Source organism: Hemicordylus capensis, chromosome 6, assembly GCF_027244095.1.
Source record: "Hemicordylus capensis ecotype Gifberg chromosome 6, rHemCap1.1.pri, whole genome shotgun sequence".
Classification (NCBI taxonomy): Eukaryota; Metazoa; Chordata; class Lepidosauria; order Squamata; family Cordylidae; genus Hemicordylus; species Hemicordylus capensis.
The window spans coordinates 66046170-66068945 of record NC_069662.1 but is presented as its reverse complement, the minus strand read 5'-3'; the positions used below and the strand labels follow the sequence as shown (position 1 = coordinate 66068945).

General features: G+C 42.6%; 1 protein-coding gene across 9 annotated transcripts in view; it reads right to left on the bottom strand.

Annotated features, from left to right (window-relative positions):
- The window catches only part of VSTM2A (V-set and transmembrane domain containing 2A), a 73367-nt gene extending 63775 nt beyond the window's left edge, over nt 1-9592 (bottom strand). For 4 of the 9 annotated variants that reach the window (XR_008309971.1, XR_008309972.1, XR_008309974.1 and 1 more), the window contains exons 1-3: nt 9014-9586; nt 6691-6857; nt 2490-2540 (exon numbers count right to left, since the gene is read on the bottom strand). Coding sequence is in view for 4 of the 9 variants with exons in the window: in XM_053262480.1 (XP_053118455.1) it covers nt 2490-2540; nt 6691-6857; nt 9014-9092 (297 nt within the window). In the remaining 5 variants the exon portion in view is untranslated. Of the gene's footprint in view, nt 1-2489; nt 2541-4203; nt 4309-6690; nt 6858-9013 lie in introns of those variants that run through there. The other 5 variants (XR_008309970.1, XM_053262477.1, XM_053262479.1 and 2 more) reach the window with 5 other exon arrangements.
- Between the last annotated feature and the right edge of the window lie 13184 nt (nt 9593-22776).

Here is a 22776-nt window from a genome sequence, read left to right as displayed (position 1 = left end):
ATTCCAAGTCAATTTTAAGTAATTTCTGATGGAATAAGTAGGAATGAACAGCAAGTGAGTATTACTGTAGGAACTGCAATAACCATTCATATAAAATGGTCACCACATGCCAATTATCACATCATAAAACTAAGATGCACTAAGCTTATCTCCTGATCACTACCACTGGCTGAACATATGAATTTCACTTTTCTTATTTACACTGTTTTGATTGATTGATTGATTAAGTGCTGTCCAGTTGGCGTCAACTCTTAGTGACCACATAGATAGATTCTCTCCAGGATGATCTGTCTTCAACTTGGCCTTTAAGGTCTCTCAGTGGTGCATTCATTGCTGTTGTAATCAAGTCCATCCACCTTGCTGCTTGTTGTCCTCTTCTCTTTCCTTCAATTTTTTCCAGCATTATGGACTCAAGGGAGCTGGCTTTTCACACAATATGTCAGAAGTATGATAGTTTGAGCCCAGTCATTTGTGCCTCAAGTGAAAATTCTGGATTCATTTGTTCTATGATCCATTTGTTTTGGCTTCCCTCAAAATTTCTCAAGTGTTCCAGCTGAGGAGAACACCTCTCTCTATGCACACACACAAACAAAATTTTGTTTCAACATTTTGCTTTCAGCAAAATCTGGTGTCAACCTAAGGATATGCATGCATGCATGCATGCATGCATGCACGCGCACGCGCACACACACACACTTCACTTGTGTTCATGAAATCTTTTTGACTTCTCTTAAACCTCCTCTACCCAGGACACCATTGTATTGCTGGCAGTAGTGATGAGACACCATAGCCAAGTCTACTTCTCATAGATTCTGCACGGTCCTAAAAATGTCAGCTGGAGAGAAAACTGAATGAAGAAACTGGGAAAGGGTAGTGTTGAGGCAGATACTGATTTTCCTTTCCATCATTAAAGAGAGCAATTAAATATATCTGAGTGAGTGGGAAAAGGATCCCACTCAGACCTATTTAATTTACTGGAAAGAAATACTTATCCATGAGGGGAAGTGATAGAATTTTATTACCTGGAATAAAAAAATGTATCCATGAGGGGAGACCATGGATAAATGGATCCATATTTTCTCCTCATCACACTAGCTGGAAATGTATATGCCAGCTGCATAAGTTGTCAGGATTGACTTCATTGCATCTCAACAGGCATTTGCACCAACTTTCTTGGTTACATTTGGTTGGTGTCCCAGAACAGAAACAAGTCTTATCAGGCTATAAGAGTAGGTTCCAGTAAATGCTGGGGCTGCTGCTGGCCTTACTGCAGAGGCTTCTACCAGGTCACATTGTACAAAGGAATCATCATGCTACAGAAGCTTTGTGCATATGCAACATGGCCAAGTGAGGCCTGGGGACATTCACAGCTGTGCTAGATTTTATGCATCTGCAGGCATATAGCACATTGTGGGGTCAGTAATATCTTCTGTCTAATGAAGCACAGCATGGACTGTTCCTTCACCAGCCTGATCTCCCCCAAAGACTTGGAGTTCTGGTGACAGGCAAGTGACACCCAAACTCAGTTTGACTAACCACTTGCATTGATCTGCGGGTCCCAGGTATGGATGTGAAAAGTCCCTAAAACATTGTATGTTTATGGGTATTAGCTTTTGTTTTCTTTGGAATTCCTGCAACTCTGCTTGACAATCTATCTACTAGGGACATGCACAAATCGATTTTTTAAATTTGATTTGTACCTGAATCGTATCACCCCCAATTTGTTTTGGGTACAAATCTGGCCTGCTGGCACAGAGGTGATTTGTTTTGTCCACAAATCTCCCAAAACAGGTAGATCCTGTTTTGATTTTGAACATCCCTCCTTCGAACTCCCTGCACCCATGTCCCTTCTTTGACCCTTCCACTAGCCAATGCGGGGAATTGTGTTGTCAGTCAGCCCTGGCAACACAAGATTTGAATGGAAACAAGCCAATCTGGAACCAAGGGGGAATTGCCAGCCAATTGTTACAAACTGTAAGTCACCAATCGGAAGCTTGAGAGGGCAGGATTTTCAAAAAGATTTCCTGACACAAAATGGAGACAGCGAGAGAGAAGGCCACAAAATGGAGATCTGAATCTAAGAATTTTTCAAGTCCAAAATCTTGGTGATGTGTTTTGGACTTGAATCTGGCCAGCTAGCACAGGGGTGATTTGTTTTGTCCACAAATCACTCCAAACAGGTAGATTTGGATACAAATCGTTTTGTACCCAAATTGATTCACACATCCCTACTATCTACATGGATGTGGTGTATCTAGGAGGTAGTAAAGAGACAGCTTTCCTCTTTCAGAAAGCAATCTAATATCAAGGGCATGTGGAAACCACAGAAAGTAATCTCAAGGGTATGGGGAATGCCACAGAAAGTAATTGCTATTAATGTGGTCAATCCATGATCTGTGAGTTCTGGGGTGCCTGCTAATTAAAGAAAGCAAAGAAAATGGAAAGCAATGTAAAATGTATTAGAGATTTATATTTTGCAATACACTTACACTTATCTTTGTTCCATCGTTGTCCAGATCTCTCTCTGGTAAGAGCTCCACCTGTTAAGGAATGGATAACTGTTTTTGCATCCCAAAGGTAAGGAACTTTCAGTGTAAGGGTTAAATCATTTATTTTCTTCTTTTCCAATTCTCCACTTGTAACCTTCCATACCCTCTTGTAATCTGGCACCACCCTATTTCCCCCTCAGCTCCATGATGGGATATCAGAGCCAGGGTAGGAGCTTCCAGGGAGCCAGGAGTATTTTTGTTCAGGAAGTTTCCAGAGTGAAGGATGACTTGATTATGAAAGTTGAGTCAAAGGCTGTTGAATTGACCATAGTGGTTAGGTTGCTCCTGTCAACAGAAATAGGCTTATGGGTGATATAATTATTGAAGGCTTTCTTAATCAAATGATTCCAGGGGGACTTCAGGACTTCTATTAAGCATGATACAAAGGTGCCTGACCTATATCCCATGGCTATTTTGATGATTTTGCCACAACATGTGGTAATGGATCTTAAGAAAGATTTAGAGAGCATAGATACCTCAATGGCTTTTAACCATGATAGCTAAATGAAGCTTCTGTGTTCAGACTCAGAGGCAATATACCTCTGAAAATCAGGTGCTAGGATGTGCCTTCATGTTCTACATGAAGCGGTGGCTTCTCCAAGGCTGCAGGCAGGAGTCTCTCTCAGCCCTATCTTGGAGATGGCAGGGAGGGAACTTGGAACCTTCTGCATGAAAGCATGCAGATACTCTTCCCTGAGTGGCCCCATCCGCTGAGGGCAATATCTTACAGTGTTCACACATGTCACCCATTCAAATGCAAACCATGGTGGACCCTGTTTAGCAAAGTAGGACAATTCATGCTTGCTACCACAAGACCAGCTCTTCTTCTGTACATGCATGGAATATGCTTTTAGTCTAAACACATTCTGCACCCAAGTCTTCAATATTAATCACAGCCCAGACAAATGTCCTCTGAGGGTGATTTTTACAATTCTAGTGAACTCTAGGCAAGCTCCTGGAAGCTCTGGAACTATGAGAACTAGGCAGCTGTGCTATCACTTAGTTCCTCTGACCTACCATAGGAAACTCCTTAACCTGTATAGTTTATCACTTAGGTAAAACCCAATTACATACACCCCTCCACCCCAGAATTGTTATTACAATCTTTCCTCCCCAAAGTGTTAAATGAAAATTCAATGTTTTTATTAATTATAATCATAATAGAAGCAGATAATCTTGCATAAATGTATTATTTTGAATGCAATTGCAGATTTTTCTCTCTGAACATGTCTTCTCAAAGCCATAGAACTAAATGCAAACTAGATACTGGTTTCCTTACACGTAATAGCATTTGGTCAAAATGTTATTTGGTCAAAATGTTCTATTTAAAAAAATCTCCTTGAACAGGTGGTAAAACAAAAACATCAAGGATTATTGAAATATCTCAGATTTCAATTCTGGAAGCCATATAGGACATTTCAGGGTCAAAATCAAAATCTCTGGACTCTCCCGCCCCCATAGGGTTTTTCTTCCCATTGCTTCAGTTCTAGGAGAGAGAAAAAGGACTTCCCTCTGACTCTCCATGTCCCTCTAGTCTCTGTGGAAGGTTCTCCCAGTAGAAAACTAAGCTTTGGAAGATAAGAGCAGAAACAAAGTTAAAAAGGAAAACCTATTTCTGAAAAAATCCTACAGGAAATAAAGAGAAAGATCTCACCTCCTTTATTCTGACGTGCAACTTCCCTTTAATATTACTCTGTATACTGCACATTCAAACGGGTGGTGTGAGAGTGTGTGTGTGTGTGTGTGTGTGTGTGTGAGAGAGAGAGAGAGAGAGAGCGCGAGCGCGAGAGCGAGAGCGAGAGCGAGAGCAAGCACACTGAGAGAGGGGAGCAAGATATAGGATGGTGACTTGGCCATCCCTCAACATGTGAAACTACTGTCATAGATCAACTACCACAGGTAACCAACTCTCATCACATGAAACAATTATCTAATTATAGGTAATTATCTCATTGTTAGCACACTGAAAGGGGGCTAGGTCTATCACATCAGTGGCCACATGTCAGTGGCCAAGTATATGTTTTGCCTGCAGAAGGGTCAATCAATATTCAATCCTTGGCATCTCCAGCTAGAGCTGAAAGAGACTCTTGCCTGAAACTTTGGAGAAGCCATGTGAATCAGTATAGGTAATACTAAGCTACAGTAGACAGACCAATGGACCAACTTAGAATGAGGCACCTTCCTATGTTGCTATCATTTAAACTAATTGTGTGAACTAACCAGGAAGGAGAAACTAGGTCCATGTTTATGTGTATGTATGTGAGAGACAGAGTTCATGTCAATTACTCCTTCTAAACTGACATGTTTACCAGAATTTGAGCAAATTAGCCTGAATTGACACTGAATTGTAGATGTTCTCCCAGATCCATTTCAGCTTGAACCCCAGAACATATGGATGCCGGCACAGTCCAAAAAAATATACTTATTGTACCAGCCATAACATTTTAGTGGACAATGATGATGGTGCTTCAGAATATTTATATATCATTTTTTAACAACAACATTCTTAAAGAAGAGATAATGGGGGGGGGAGGCTATTCCCTGAAGTAACTCCATATAAGGGCCTAAGTTCCCTTGGTGATGTGCATGGCAGTGTTGTCATTGCCACAAACCAGAACTTAGAGTCTCAGTCCACACCGCATCCAATCGGGAGTCCAGAGCAGATTTCCAGACATCTATCTGTCTGTCTATCTATCTATCTATCTATCTATCTATCTATCTATCTATCTATCATATTTGTATACCACCCACTACCAAAGTCTCTAGACGGTTTATAGCATTAAAACAATTTTTAAAACAACTTAAAACATATATAAGTTCAAATTAAAATAGCTAAAATCTATTGATCTAAATGATGTCCTCGAAATGAATCCAGGATTAATGTCAGAGCAAATCCAGGTCAGTTTGCTCATCCCTGATTTTATTCTGATAGACCAAAGAAGGCAAATTAATTTTAGCCTTGCAGACATTAGGTTTTGCAAAATTTCACTTTTATTTCTTACATTTCTATTTTGCCCCATGCAAAAAAGTCCCTGGGTGGTATTTTACCTAGGTGTCTTGCTCCCTCCCCCCCCCCCCCCGTTAAAGAGAAAGGGTTGAGTTGTCTTCCAGAGATTATTTGCTTAACACTAAAAGACAATTGCTTAGACATTTACCTAGAGATAAACACTGCTGCAAACTTTTGATACATAGAAATGAACTTCACATAGTAATGCATAGCAAGCCCATAGCTGAGGACTAATTGCTGTGCAAATACTGATTAAAATCAGGCCTGGTGATACTTCCTAACAAAGACTCACATGCAGTGCCTGCCACCTATAGGCAGAAAGATACTCTAACCAGACTGCTCTATGGAAGCAGGCATTAAGTAAAACTGCATTGAAACCAATCACTGGAGACAGCCTTACAAGACTGGGGCATCACACCAAACAAGAGAACAGATTCCCTTCATATGTCCCCCCACCCCTGGAAAAAAACCCACCTGAATTCTGGGTATATCCAAGGAATTATTCCCACAAAAAGGCAGATCTCTCTGCCCTCGGGGGGGAGGGGTCAGATGAGTTTATTTCTTTCCAAGTAATGAGATTATTTCTTTCCAAAACTAGTATTGAGTCAAAGTAGTCCTCTGCGGTTTTCAGAAATCATATACATGACAGGTTGTTGCATGGTATGTTAGTAATACTATTTCTGTGTTTTTCATTCTGAAGTAATGCAGGTGGGAAAGAGATTCCCTGAAGGGAAAGGATTACAGCAAGTAGCCTTCTTCATGGTAGGATAAAATGAGGACTTCTTGTCCAATGGCACATCTGCACAGCTACGCTTACACATGCAACTGAATTCATTGCTAAGAGGATATGTGCACTACACCTTTTGCTTTATTAAAAATAATTCCTTAAGATAAAACATACGTTACCCACATGTGCACATTTTAATAGCTACCAAAAACTCTAACAAAAAATTGCAAGGAAGCCCAAGGCTCTAGCAGTGCCTGTTTCTGGGTAAATTTCTATTGCTGACATTCAATGAGGAGATTCAACCTTTAGGGGAAACCCAGAACTTTCCCTGTTTTTCAATCCCCATTTTCTCTCTCCTTTGGGGAATGGCAGGCTTGCACAGAATTGCAGGGGCAGCAAACTGGTACCTGAGTGCCCGTCACCTCAGCTCCAGGTTCTTGGTCCTCAGCTGCCCGCAGAAACCACCACTGGATTTCCAGGTACACTGAGGCAGAGCCACTCTGGAATGCACAAGACATCTCCACATTCTGCCCCTCAGTAGCTGTGACATTTCGAGGGAATTCAGTAAATTTGGCTGCAAAAGAGAAGCATATCTTGTTGGGATTGGTCTCTCTCAGTTTTCTGAATTTCTTTCTTCTATTTCAATTCTCTTTCCTCCCTTAGCTTCTGTTCCTTCAACTGCATACTTGTGCCCACATACCTGGATGCAAATACCATTTGATTCAGTTGGCCTTACATACAAGTAAACATATATAGGATCAGACAGGTGTTTCCTGATCAGAGGAATGTACATCCCAAGTAATTTAGAGGAATGTACTTCTGAGTAAGTGTGCATAGGATCACAGTCTTTTCTTTTCTTTCCCAGTTCCTTTTTCTGTCCTAATTTTCATATATATTTTCATCACCATGATTTACATTTTTGTACTTCCCCCTTTCCCCTCCCCTAATCCATATTCCCCCATCCTTATCACCATACTCCCCTCCAATCTGGTTAATGGAAAGGCTGAACACCCTACCAACACCTCCCTTGGGTTTTTGAAGTTACAGCTAATTAGATTTAAATATTCTGTGGAAGGCAATATTTAAGCATTTTCACTTAAGGATACAGGGCAAAGCCATTTTGAAAATCAGAACAGGTAAATTATTGTATTTCATAGGTAAGGTTCTAGCCTGTGAATTATTAAATACATTGTAGGTAACTGGAATAGATCTTTTGAATGATGAATGGTCTAAGGAGTGGGTTATATTCACTGTTTGTCATGATGTACATTTCACATTGACTACTGGGGTTCCTTATTCTATATTATCTTTTTTTTAAAAAATTGCTTGCAATGTCAAGCCAAGAATCATATTTTAGTCTAGGAGATTCCCAAGTTGAAAATAATTCATCCCTTAATTAAATCCTAGCACTGCAGTATGGTTACCTTTTCCATTGTATGCATCTCAACAACATATTTCAGGATACCAGAAGAGACCTTAGTAGAAATCATCATTGCCATAACCTTCTTGATGCATATAAGGAACTTAAGGAATGTGAACCACTGTGAAACCCTCAATAACATGATAGGCAAAACTTATTATTATTATTATTATTATTATTATTATTATTATTCCTTTCTGTTTTCAGGGTAACCATAAAGGATAAGAAACAAGTAATAATTCACCACTTTATCCACTTCCTTCAACTCTGTTCTGATATAGGTTGATTGGAGGCATACTGAAAAGGCTTAAGAGACAATTTTTTATTTATGTGAGTTGACTCATATTCTGGGACTCATAACTGTGTTATATGAGAACATACTAGACCAACCAGCCTTTACTTTTTAAGTACTTACATTTCGAATACGTGTAAAGCTTTTTTATGACTCTCTTTATGTTTATATTTCTCTCACACCACAGGCACAAACACACACACACACACACACACACACACACACAGTATTTGGCTGGTGATATCTATTCACCTCATCAATAAGAAAAGAGATCACGTTTCTGCATTTTCAGTCTGTCTTCTCAGCACCACCACCCCGCCACCCTTGTCTAGAGATAGAATGGATAAACAAGCTGAGAAAAGCTAACAGTGTTTACGCGGTTGCTGGTGCCTCGCGATAGAATCTATCCACGATGCTGAAAATGATCACTGCAGCCCTCAAAGTCTCAAATAACTGGATGGATTCTGCAGAGCAACGGCTACTTGGAATGCAAGGAGTGCCTTTGACCGGGTGATTGGGGAGAGCGTGCAGGGTGGTTTTTTGTTTTTGCAGAAATAAAGAATGAAAATCAAGGTTTGGGGATATGGGCAACAGGATTATGGAAAAAAGAGTGGGGGTGGAACATGAAGTTCTGAAAAGATAGCATGATTTGGGGAGACAAAAAATTCCCTTTCCTTGTCTCTATCTATGACTGTATGAATCCTGGAGACAAGAATGGGCGATACAGTGCGATACGCTATATATAATCCAAACACACATCTTTTATTATTATTAATAATAAACGACATTGCACCTATCCAGCTGGCTACGTTCTTTTATGTTTGCAAACCAACTGCAGGAGATTAATGTAATACTCACTTCGGGCAAACTTCTCTCCACCCCCAGTGGTGTGAGGTTTGTACAGAAAGGTATGTAGCTTCAGTCTCCCCCCCCCACACACACACACACAAAGAGCCCCATTCTTTCAACCACAGACCCTCCGGCTACATTTTTTGCAAAGAAAACCCTCAGGTCTTACCTTGAGAAGAAAGTCCTTGCTGAATATACAACACTGACAAGAAAAGGTATCCAACATAAGCCCAAAAGACCCCCATCATTCCAGAGCAAGTGGCGGGAGGGAGTCACATCAGGGTAATGCCAATAAAACACACAATCCCGCAAGGAAATGAAAAGCAACGGATTTTACAAGGCGCTTGGGCACTGGAGCCCCGGCTGCGCCACTGCCAGCATTTTCCTGGCAAAGCTGGAGGGGGCAGATCGGGTTCCGATGGGCAAGAGAGAGAGAGAGGCGGCGGCGGGCGGGGGGGCGGTGTCGGATGCCTGAAGTCTAGATCCAGCCCTCCCAGTGGTTGGAAAGTGGATTCTTCACAGGCGCCTTTCTCTGTTGCTACCTGGCAATTCCGTCAGCCCCTGCTGCTCAGGACTGCGTGATGAGTGCCCTCCCTAAACATTTAGCCAGCTTGGAAAAAGTAGGGAGGGAGCTTAGCTGCGCTTTCCGCACTTCAACTTTTTTCCTCTTTCCTCTCGCGCTAGGAATGGCTGAGATGGCGCCTTAACGCTGGCTCCTCTGTGGCGTGTGCTCGCCCCCCCCCCCGCCGGCTGTCCATGGTGCTGAAAAATACGCGAGAGGGAAGATACAGATGCGGATTATTGTGGAGGGCAGCGGCTTCCATTGCGCTAATGGGGGATCTTCCACCTCTCCACCTCAGAGTGAGAGGACAATGCGGTGAATTCACTGATGATCATATCTCCTATTCTATTTCTTTCTTCCTCCCTTTCATAAACAAACACAGCTCAAGGAGGGAATAATTAAAATGAATGGAGCTTGCTTTCTTTTTCCTTTCTGGTGTTATGTATTCCGATTTGCAAAACTCAGGATTCTCAGATGTTTGACGTATGTACACTGCTATTTGAGACATGGGCTATGTCCTATTTCCCTTCCCCCACATACCTACAAAATATCACAACTTCTAATTTCAAAGTAATGAACCTAGATTTAGTCCCACATGGTCTTACATGAGAAACTGCTAATGCAGATTGGAATCCCGCACTTTACACAAATGCAAAAGCTTAATTTTGAAATAGGATTCAGCAGATCTCCATCTCAGAAAATGTTTTCACCAAAACTCAACTCTGTAATGTGTGAATGAAGGACTGAGAGCACATCTGAGCATGTTCTTTCACCTATGCATCCAAGACAATAAGATCATGCAGATGATTTCCCCCAGGGCGGGGAGGGTGGTGGAGATGTTTGCTGAGGTCCTCTTCAGTGCACTGCTGCATGCCCACACAATCTGTGCTGCTCCAAGTGTGTGGACCACAAGAGGCCGGGACTTGTTTTCCTGGCCTCTGGGAATCCCTTAGTGCACTGTATAATGAGCATGGTGCATTGGGGCATTCCCCTGGGAGTTGGGCACTCTAGGCGCCAGACTCTGTGTATGCTTGGGCAGCCCAATCATACACACAACCCCTGTGCCAGGGTTAAGGATGTCCTTGTGCCATTAACCCTAGCTAAAGGCCAGGGTAAAAAGCTGAGTTAGGTGAGGTGGCAGCACCAAGATCAGCCCCTTTCCTGGTGCAGCACACAAGCAGCCTAAGTCAAGCTGGGCTGGGTTAGAATAGACTTTTTGAGCACTAACAACTCTTCTCATTTTAAATAATACCCAGTAACAGGACCACAGTGAGCACCAGAAGGGAGAAAATATTTGAACTACTCTTTAACTATGATAATATTTAAAGAGTATGATAATAGTTAAAGAGTGGCAACAGAAGTTTGGGACAGAAGTCTACACATTTTAAAATAAAATAAAATAAAATAAAAAATTCTGAATTTAAACATATCATGTTTGAACTGTATGCATGTTTCTGGGCTCATATAATTTATACTTAGGTTCTTGGTTTACCAAATGGCTTGCTAAACCATGCAGCTATTTCTGGTGTTGGGTACCATTTTTAGCCTTCTTTATGAAGGGGGGAAAGCTTATGAAATCATCTCTCGTGTGTGTGTGTGTGTGTGTGTGTGTGTGTGTGTGTGTCCCTCTAATAAACAATACAAACCAAATTCACAGCACATGAAAGGCAATCCTAGGTAAGAGTCACCATGCTGAAAAAAGAAAGCAGGCTCCGCTTGTTCTAATTAGAGCTGCTTGTTTCTTTTTCTCTCTGGTTGTGAAGGCTCAGTATAAGCTGGATGGTTGATTATTCAATAGATAGATCCATGTGCAGTGCAGTGCAGGCATGCATAAACAGATGGACAATCCTGCCTCAGACCAGGAAGGCTTGGATACCTCATGGGCATTCCCAGAGTAGTACATGAAGTAGAGTTTGTGGAACACCTGGAGAAGAGCAGTAGGGCTATTGACTAAGTTTGAGTTTACAGTCCTGCCTGACTCTACAGTATTGCGGTGCTCTTCTGCTGCTCTGCTGGTTCAATAGACTACGTGTAAATCCATTCCAAGGAAGGCTGCCATACTCTGGACTTGATTTGTGGCATACAGGTGAAAAGGGGAAAAAAGAAAAGAATTGCCACCACTTGTCTACCTGACGTATAGCTCCTTTCTACTGATTTGATTGAAAAGTACTGTAGAATTCTTCTTTTCAGAATAGTGATATGATTGTTGCTGTTCTGTGTTATTTTTCACAGAGGTAAATTCTCTTTACTGCATCATCATTATTGCAAATGTGCCACATCTGCTTCCTTACCACTTCAGATCAATCAGGAACAATCACTCATACATAAAGGGTATTACAGAGGAATGATAAACTTATTATATAATCAGTTACTTTTTTCTTCCAAGGTAATGGTTCAGACTGAAGATGCACAATTTGAAATCAGTCAGGATGAATTTGTTATTGATTTGTTGTTTTAATGGATGCTTTGTAAACAGTCTGTGGGGCCCTTTGGGGCTGAAAGGTGAGATATTTTAAATAAATGCTTTTGACCCTGTGTGAAGTTTAGATACCAGATACTTCTTTTCTTTCCATACAGAGTAATGACTGCAAATATTCAGGCATATGGCCCCCAGATCAGTGAAGCATTTGTGAACACTCCATGCCATTGTACTAGTTCAACCCATCAGAGGCTTCAGTGGCACAAGCACAATATAGCATAGATATTTCTGCAAGGCTTGTTGCAAACATTGTATAATCCTATAAGGAATTACTGTTCCTTATGCTTGGGACTGCCTCCTTTAACATCTCTGTGATGCATGCTCTCTTATTTGCTTTACACGTTTTGGCCAATCCCCTAGTTCCTATGCTATACTGTAACTAAGCTTATGTATTTCCACATGAAATAACTGCATATTCTTTCCTAGTTTATCCTTGCTTCAGCTTCCTTTCCTTTCCTCTGTTTTTCCCCTTCTTTCTGTTTTTAGACTGTAAGCCTTTAGGGACCGTGACTTGTCTTTATGATGTGGAATCTGCCCACACGATCCTTTTAGGAGTGAGTTACTGTCAAACTGATGTTACAGTCACTTTAGGACAAGCAAAATGAAGTATTTTGGCACACAACACAAAATTAACACAGAAAATCCACTAGCAGAAGATATGCTAGAAGTGATGGCTTTAAAAAAATAGAAAGCTGCATGGGAGATAGATTCATTAACAGCTAGCAGTTGGTAGTTAAATAAAGCCCCATCATCAGTAGAATGTTTCTGTATTGAGTGCAAGGGTCACACACAGCAAGGGTCATATCTCATGCACTGTCTGTGAACTTTCAGAGATTGATTGATTGTTTGATTGATTGATTGATTGATTGATTTAACATGTTTTTATACAACCCAAAACTTGCATCTCCAGGAGGTTTACAATTAAAATCATTTAAACATTCAAATCATTTAAAACCAACATTATAAATTACAACCATATATCTAATTAAAAGCCTGGGTGAATAAATGTGTCTTCAGTGCCTTTTAAAAAGTTGCCAGAGATGGGGAGGCTCTTATTTCAACAGGGAGAGCATTCCAAAGTCCAGATGCAGCAATGGAGAAGGCCCATCCCTGAGTAGCTGCCAAATGAGTTGGTGGCAACCGCAGATGAACCTCTCCAAATGATCTTAACAGATGGTGGGGCTCATGGTGAAGAAGATATTCTCTTAAATATCCAGGGCCTAAGCTGTTTAGGGTTTTATAGGTAATAACCAGCACCTTGTATATCGAAATGTATCGGCAGCCAGTGTAGTTCTTTTAACACAGGAGTAATATCATCTCTCCTAGATAACTCAGAGACCAACCTGGCTGCTACATTCTGGACCAATTGCAGTTTCCAGACTACATACAAAGGCAGCCCCACATAGAGCACACTGAAGTAATCTAGCCTAGAGGTTACCAGTGTATGTAACACCGTTTTGAGGTCATTCATCTCAAGAAACAGACGCAACTGGCATATCAGCCAAAGATGATAAAAAGCACCTCCAACCACTGCCTCAACCTGGGACAACAGGGAGAGGTTCGAATCCACAAGCACTCCCAGACTGTGTACCTGTTCTTTCTGGGGGAGGGGTGGAATATCCAAAGGCACCATGCTTATTGCATGGTGATTTGTGGGATACACAGAGGCCAGGGGGAAATGTCCTGGCCTCTGTTAATCTTCACTGTCAGGAGCAGTATGGATAGTGCTCTGCGCTGCTACCGGCAGCGCGGGTCATGTGCGTGTACGTCTCGCATGCCGAAGGAACACAGACCGCTCATCTGGGGGAAGGTAGGTTGAAACCTTCTTCCTCCCACCCGCCTGCCGACCCAACTACCCACCCATCCAACTAGCATGTGAATAGCCCACAGTGTGGATTCATTTATTTTCTATGTATTTATTTGATTTTGGCTGTTAATTTCAAATATTGCAGGTGTTAATCAACTGGTACATCTCATGTTTATTAATTTATTAACTCATGCATTCATGCATTCATTTAGAATTATTTTTATTTATTTCTAATTATTGTTATATTTATGTTAATTTTAATATAAAATTATAAATAAAAAATCACTTATGCACCAAGAAGCATGTGAATTGTAAGTTAAAGTGCCTCTAGTCAACACACTCTACAGTCTCACATTTTGTCTTTATTTATTTAAAATATAGTATCCATGATAAAACAATAAATGACAATAAAATAATAATATACAATAGCATTGTTTTTAAAAGCTTCTTTTAAAAACTAGTCAAAGAGGGAGATTGATGAAGACTTTCTGGGAGGGCACTCCAATTCTTAAGCTTACAACTTAGCCTCCATGTACTCACACTTTCCTTTGGTCTTTCAGCTCAACAGTGGACTGAAGAGAATAAATTCAGGTAGAAGTTCAACTGTGGTTTCCCCCCTCATTTGCTGGAGATGCACCTGATGAATGTCTGCTTGATTCATCTCTGCAAGGCAGAGTGCTTCTCTAACATGACACTATTATAGAAAATATCCTGATTGAAATTCAGCATCCACAAACTATCCAAAATCACTTCCTGTGGATGCACCTGATAAAGCATTTTTGAGTTGGAAGGGACCTTGGATGTCTTCTAGTCCAATTCGCTGCTCAGAGCAAGGAATTGTTATAGCATTCCAGACTGGATGGTTTGATGGTTGTTCACCCATTGTTTGATTTCTGCCTGATGCATTGTAGCATTAACCATGGCATCCCATGAATAGGCTGCTAAGATAATATGCCATCCATACCATGCAGTAGATCTATATTCTCACAGCATCCAGTGGTGGTCCTTAAATAATATGTACTTCATTCAAAAGGCACTTCCACTCCTGAAAAAAATGGTTGGCACCAATTTGCTCGCACCTCAGTCAAAAGTGGTTATCATTTGTTGGAGGAATTGCAGAGAGCTGGATCAAATATTTGGTTCCTTTCAAGCATTTAAGAGGAACTCCTTTCAAATCTTCAACTCATATATTAATAAGATGTCAGCAAATAGAAAAAATTCCATAGCCATTACTATGCATTTTGCCAGCAGTAACCATTTCGCTATCAGTAACCACTGATATAGCCATGAATATGATATAGAAAAATCCCCACATTCATTTTCAATTTCAGTTTACATAAAAGCTGGTGACAAGAATGAGCTTTACTACTGAGGCTCTGCTGGATGGTGCCATCCCATGTGCAGCACACTTGTGCAATGCAGATGCAAATAATAATTGCATATCATATGCACTATTTTGCTCCCCCCACCAAAATTCTCCCTTCCTCCCTTCTGCATGGCTGTGCAGAGAGCTAAGTGCTGTCTTTCAACTGTTCTTTTCAACAGTTGCATGGCTGTTCAGCAATTTCCAAGGAGGCAGTGCTGCCCTTTTTCAGCTTGGTGATGAGCGCATGTGCTTCTTAGCTGCCCACCTAATCTCCAACACATGCTGAGACAACACTGCTTGCCTCCTTCTCCTGCCATGTCAGCCCTAAGTTTAGTTTGGCTATTGAGCATCGGTCCCAAATAGCGACTTACAGTTTGGGTGCAAATGGCTTGCAGTCTCCCCCTTTCCTGCTGCTGCTTCTTTGCTTCTTCCTCCACCAATCATGCCAGCCTGCCTGCCTTTCCTGCTTCTTCACTTCTTGCTGCCTCCACCATTCATGCTGACACAGCCAGCTTGTTTGTTGTTGCACCATGGAATTCTGCACTTTTAGATCCTCTTTTTTACTTTATAATTTAAATTTTACAGTAATAATTATACAAATATTCCTGTATACCACTCTAAGGTTTGCTTCTTGTTTTTCCTTTTTGGTGCTCTGCATCTTTTTGTCTGATCAAACACTGTAACCACAGCTCAGCTTTTCCCATGCACTTTAGGAAAAAGTACTTTTAAAAATTTGGTCAAGTATCTTGACCAGATTTCTAAGGCCTAAAACTTATTGGAAACAACGGGGTTATTCAGACAACTGCACAGATGGAGAGTTGGGTGTGCAAGGGGGAAGGCAGGGTTCAAATTACCTTCCCCCCAAAGATCAATGTTAGTTGCTTGGGTGTGCGAGCTGCATGCCCACATGACCCACGTTGCCTGGAACAGTATGGATCAACAGAGGCTGGGACTTGTTTTCCTGGCCTCCAGATATCCCACAAGGCACTGCACAGCAAGCACAGTGCCTTGGGAGATTTCTCCGTCTCTGTGTCTCCTTGGGTTCCTTGGAACCTGAGGAGGCACACTATCTCAGCAGTGCGGTTAAAGAAATGCTTGCTCTCTTAACCTTGGGTAAGAGCTCGGCTTGGGAGCAGGGTTAGGCTGGGCAGGAACACCAGGATCTGCTCAGATCCTGGCTTTCCACATAAGCAGCCTAGCCCAGCCATGGCTGCCATAGTCTAAGCTAGGCTGCTCATGAGAAGAGCCTCAACATGTTTGCTCAGGGGTGTGTGTGTGTGTGTGTGTGTGTGTGTGTGTGTGTGTGTGTGTGACATCAGTGTCTATCACCTAGCAGCAGATGTCCCCTATCCTGTCAGTTAAGTGATGCTAATTCAGTAGAGTGCTTTAGAGGAACTTCCTCTTTCCTGTGAGACCAGCTGTGCAATATATCTGATTATGAATCACTTAAAGGATGTTTAATTTCATTTAATGCTAAACAGAGTTTAAAATCATAATGTCTGATTGGTCTACCCAGGACCCACATCTAATTCTGAATGTGTCCCTCCCCTCACCCTGTGAAACTGCTTCTGTCTACTAAGAGCATAGCCAGGAGATTCGACGAGGACTTTTATTTTCCTAAGAAAATAAAGGCTCCCTTTGCCTAGAAAGAGCCCAGGAATTGTTGTGTTCCATCCCCATTGTGGATGTCTTTCTGTTATTTGATCCTCTGACCTTCCACGAAGTGAGATCTTTACATCCACTAATCAAAATAGAATGTTCTCTTTCATTTCCAGTTGTGCAAGAATATAGCACATGTTTGTTAGTTCATTTTTAAACCTTAAAGACACTGGCTGAAATTCTGACTGACAAAGCACTGGAACAATGGGAAGAGTACCAGACTAACGCAGCACCGGTATGTTTGTGTGTGTGGCGGGGGGAGGTTTCAGTTACCTACCCTTCCCCTGGAAGCTTTTCGTGCCACCCAAAAATATGTCCTTGAGTGCTGGGTGACCCTCACGGATATGTCTCTGGGTGCACAGAGCTCTTCCTGGGGAAGTGGAGGATGTTGAGATTTGCCTCTACTGCTGAACTAGTTTAACTTTTCAGAGTATCTCATTGCATTGATGCTTCATTAGTCAGGATGTCAGCCACTATTATTATTGGCTGACATGATGCACAGTGCTATGGAGCTGTACCTCTGCACCCCAGGGCTGCTTGAACGTGTAAGGTTATTGGCTGACATGATGCACAGTGCTATGGAGCTGTACCTCTGCACCCCAGGGCTGCTTGAACGTGTAAGGTAGCCATGACACCATTAAAAATGGGTGGCTGCACGAGCAGCACTTCTGCAGTTTCTCCCACTGTTGCAAATCATTTTACTTGGAATCAACTAATAGCCTTCTTTGACACCACAGAGCAAGGCCAACTGGCTTCCTCCCTTGTTAAAAGGGTAAAAAGAACAATCACAACAAATATTTATATACTGCTTTGCAACAAAAGGTTCCAAAGTGGTTTACATAGAAAAATAATAAATAAATAAGATGAATAAATAAAAGGATAGAATGAGAAGGCACACAAGGGCTATTTCCAAAGCTATCACACACCCACAAACAACCCCATGGTTTCAATATTAGAGAGACTTTGTTTGGAAGCTAGGGCTTACATCCAAACTAAGAGTTGTCAGCAGATATCCTTCTGCACCACCTCTCAGGTATGGGGATTTGGAGTACTGCATTAAAGTGGTTCCAGTCCTTTCTTGAGAGAAAGTTTCAGAAGGTGGTGCTGGGAGACCTCTGCTTGAGTGCTTGGCCTTTGGCCTATTGTTGCTGGCTGTTTGTTAGCCCCACCTCTACGCCAGGACTGGAATAAAAACTAAAGCACAATTCAAATGCTGGCCTGGATCACGGAATGGATTAACTTAAATCACTGTAGGATCTTGAAAAGAAGCTGTCTGTATGGGAGGATTGTGCCCAGATTTGATTAAGTTTGTGAATGAAGCATTTTTGTGAAACATCTAATCCATGCATTATTGAGGTTGTAGAATTTAAGAATATGAGCACAGAATTTCATGGCCTGAAAATGTTTCTTGTTTGGCTTACTTAGAACTTATCTGTGCTGAATTTCATCTCTCATTTTATTGCCTAGGTAAACAAAATAATACAAAAAATCTGGCTTAAGAAAAACTCTTTGAAGAGTTAGCTCCACCTAACTCTTTGAAGAGTAACACAACTGTGACAAAAACTTGTCAACTTTCTATACACTGGAAGCAGTGGAAAAGGAAGGGCATAGGTAGCCTGTATTAGGCCACCTCCCCCCCCCCCAATCTGGCAGCAGCCCCCTGCAGCAGCTCCCATGGCGTGCTCATGTACACACACACACACACACACACACACACACACTCCACAGTGGCCCCTCTCTCCCCACCATATGCGTGGTGGTGGCAGCTTCCCTCATGGAGCAGCCCTACCTCCACCACTCAACTGACCGCCATGCATGCACGGTAGCCATTTGAGTGGTTGGCACAACGGCTGAGTGCCAAACCTACCACCCTGGCCATCATGCATGTATAGTGGCCAGCTGAGCAGCAGAGACAGGACAGTGTACCCGAGCGTTTTCCTCAGGGAGGCTATTGCCACCACTGTAAAAGTTGCACACACAATGGGGAGAAAGGGGGTGTGAGGGGATTCTTGGAACCCATGTAAACAATTACACCCCAACTGGAAGTGCTTAAATAATAAACAACAATGGGCATGAGCCAGCCAAAGCAAAGCGCTTTTATGTCTCCTGATTTCTAATGGGGGAGAATATATGTTTAACTTTCCCCTTGAGATCAGTGAAACTTCAATGGGGATCACCCATTGCACCTGGGTGATCCCTGTGTCTGCAATAAGAAGCTCTTAACTGTGCCTCAGATTATTATAGTCTGTTTACTATGTTCAATAACAGGAAGCCACTGAGAACTAAAGTATGACAAAATATTGAGATAGAGTGAAGGACTGTGGGGAACTAGGTTCCACGTGTGCAGATAACACCAAACCTGACCTGCCCCCACAGCAGGCAAATAGGGATGTGCAAACAGGTTTGATGTTGAACATGTGGCATGACCCAGGCCACGCAGAGACCCATTGCGTAGGCATGGCAGCCTCCAAAATGGTCACCACACAGGGGGAGGCCCGAATGGGCCGCAGAAAGGCCGAACGGGCTGGTTTGGACTGAAGGGAGGCCGGCGGGGGGGGGCTCTGCAGACCCTCCCACTGCCTCAGAGAACAATCCTGGAGAGATACTTTTTTTTTTTTAGTGTTCATGAAATCCCCTGGGCTGGACCGAACTGGGGTGGTGGGAGGTTTGAGGGGGTGCCAAACGGAACTGGCCCAGTCTGGTTTGGATCCTGTTCAGGTCCGGTTTGGACTTGAACTGGACTGGACCAGCTGGTTCCGTGCACACCCCTACAGGCAAAAGGTCATGACATCTGAAGATAGGAAGCTGCCTTATACTGAGTCAGACAATTGGTCCACCTAGCTCAGTAATGTCTGTACAGACTGCCAGCAGCTTCTCCAAGGTTGTAGGTAGGAATATTTCTCAGCCCTATCTTGAAGATGTCAGAGAGGGAACCTGGAACTGTCTGCTCTTCCCAGAGCGGCTCCATCCCCTAAAGTGAATATCTTATGGTATTCACATGTCGTCTCCCATTCAAATGCAAACCCTAGTTAGGAAGGAGACCTGGAAGAAGCAGGAGAGACTTTTGCCATCTGGCCCCTGTTTCTTTAATCCTGCCACTGTGAGGCAAAGGAAGCCATCCAAGAGTCAGGAAGAGAAGACAACAAAATACTACAGTAAGGTCACATGACCCCTGCTTCCTTCAAGCAACTGCCAGCTGCCCACCTAATTTCCAGGTCTGGGGAATAAATGCCAGACCTGACCCAGCCCACCACCAGCAGGCAGTAGATGCAACCCATTGCAGCTAGGAGGAGAGAATTTGTACCATCTAGCCCCTGCTTCTCTAATTTGCTGTGGTGAGGCAAAGAAGATCAAGCAAAAATCAGGAGGACAATGGAACATCCAATGTTATTAATTATGTTTTGCTTGAAATTATAAGCCACCATTTGCACTTTTTGAGTGGAAAGGCAGGTGGGGAGGGGAATCTGTGAATCTAGTAATGGCACTGTGCATTAGAGGAGACAAAAGTTACTGCAAATCTGAAGGCAATTAATGTTTGAAAAGAAACTGAATGTGGCTGTGTGTACTGATTTATACTGTGTAACCTTTGACTACTGATCATATAATCATGACAAGAGTAGCAATAAGTGGCCTCTCTTGCTCCCCCCCCCCTTTTTGCAGTTTTGTTTATTCTGTCCAAAGTCAAGGTAATTTGTATTTTAAGGGCCACTACTGATAACAACTGGTTGTTAAAAACAACAGATGATCGAGTGATTGCCTGAGGCTACAGACCCCTGGAGCTGCAGAGTATTAACCACCATCTGTCAGATCCTTTTGAAGAAGGCATCACATCAATTTGTGATTGCTACCTTCTCAAATTAGAGAACATTCTCCTGACTCTTTCTGTAGATTGTGCAAGGTTTTTTGGCTACTTCAAAAGAAGTGTTGCAAAAAATAATAAAGAGCACACCTTTGAAAACAGCTTCATAAAGTAGGAAATCGAAAAATGGGAAAGCTGTAAATTCACAGCTGGACTAGATATAACACAGAAATGAATGTGACAAAACCTCAGTCCTTTATTTCTAGGGATGTGCACAAATCAATTTTTTTGATTCAATTTGTACCTAAATCAAATCACCCCTGATTTGTTTTGGGTCCAAATCTGCCCCCACTGAATCATCCCAGATTCAATTTGGATCCAAATCAATCTGAATCTGAATCCAAATTGATTGGGGACAAAAAAAGGGTTCCAGGGACAAAGGAATTGGGTGAGTGATAAGCAAGCTACCACCCAAATTTCAGAGAAACTTGCCAAAGGGGTGGTTTTAAACACATTTTTGACATTTACATGTTTTTAAGCTTTTCCCCATAGGGAATAATGGGGATTTCAGCAGCCCCACAACTCTCCATGGGGAGCACCAGGGAGGCCCAGATCGGGATATGGTGGGTAATAGTGACCAATGGGTTGAAGGAAGCTAAAACCCAAATGTGAAAGAAACTGGGCAAAGGGTTCTTTGGTGCAAAATGATAGTAGATTCTCTGGTCATTCATCGTTTTGCACCAAAGATGATGAATGAACAAAAATGAACAATGATAACTGATTCTTTGTTCATTCATCATTTTGTACTAAAGATGATAAATCAACATGTTTGTTCATCTTTGTCCATTCATAATCTTTGGTGCAAAATGATGAATGACCAGAGAATCCGCTCTCAGATAGGGATGTGCACGAACCGGTTCGCAGGCCATGTTGGAGGCCTGTGAACCAGTTCGCTTGTCCAGCGATCTGATGAACCGCCGGCGGGCTGTGTGTGTTTTGCTTTAAGGGCGGGGGGGTTGTACTTACCCTTCCCGCCTCTTTTCCCCCTTTGGCGCTCCAGTTTTTGGCAAAATCTTTGGGGCGGCAGCAATCCTCCCCGCTGCCACTGTGGGTGTCGCACACATCGGCAATGCATGTGGCGACAGGCGCATGCGCCCGTGTTACTTCCGGATTTGGCCTACAACAAGGGGGCAGGGGCGGCAGGGAGGAACGCTGCTGCCCCAAAGATTTTGCCAAAAACTGGAGCACTGGAGGGGGAAAAGCAGTGGGAGGGGTAAGTACAACCCCCCCACACACTCTTAAAGCAACACACACACACCCTGCTGGCGGTTCATCAGACCGCCAGACAAGCGAACCGGTTCACAGGCCTCCAACATGCACATCCCTATCTGAGAGTGGATTCTCTGCCCCCCTTAAAGCAACCCCCCCTGGCGTCGGACCGCATCTCCATGGCCCATGCACATCACTACTCTCAGAACACCTCAAAAATCCAGAATAAAAAAATACCCAGTACCCCATGGACTTGTGGTTTGGAGGGTGGTTGACACCTCTGTGCACTACATCACAACCCACTCTGGCCCACCCTGGTGCCACCCACATGAAGTTATGGGGCTGCTGAAATTGTCATTATTCCCTATGGGGAAAAGCTTAAAGATGTGCAAACCTCATAAATTTGTTAAAAATCACCCCTCTGGCCAATTTTTTTTTTGAAATTTGGGCAGTAGCTTCCTTCCACCCATTGGGCACAACAACACACCACAGTCCACTCTGGGCCACCATGGTGCCCCATGTGGAGTTATGGGGCTGCTGAGATCCCCATTATTCTCTATAGGGGAAAGCTTAAAGATGTGCAAACTTCAAAAATATGTTAAAAATCACCCCTTTGGCCAATTTCTTTGAAATCTGGGTGGTAGCTTCCACCCATTGGATACTACCACCCAACCCACTGTGGCCACAAAATGGAGGTCTGAATCTCTGAATTTGTTTGGGTCCAAATCTGGGTGATTTGTTTTGTACCTGAATCTGGGCAATTGAGCACAGGGGTGATTTGTTCTGTCTACAAATCACCTATATCAGCTAGATTTGGGTACAAATCATTGTGTACCTGAATCGAGTCACACATCCCTATTTATTCCAGTCCTTTATTCCAGAAAAAAGTGTGGGGAGTTGTCAATAGGAAATGGAGAAGTCACAGAGGAAGGTGTTTTACCCTCTATGTTCATTGCTTCATTGTTCCCAGTCATCCACTTCAGCTGCTTTC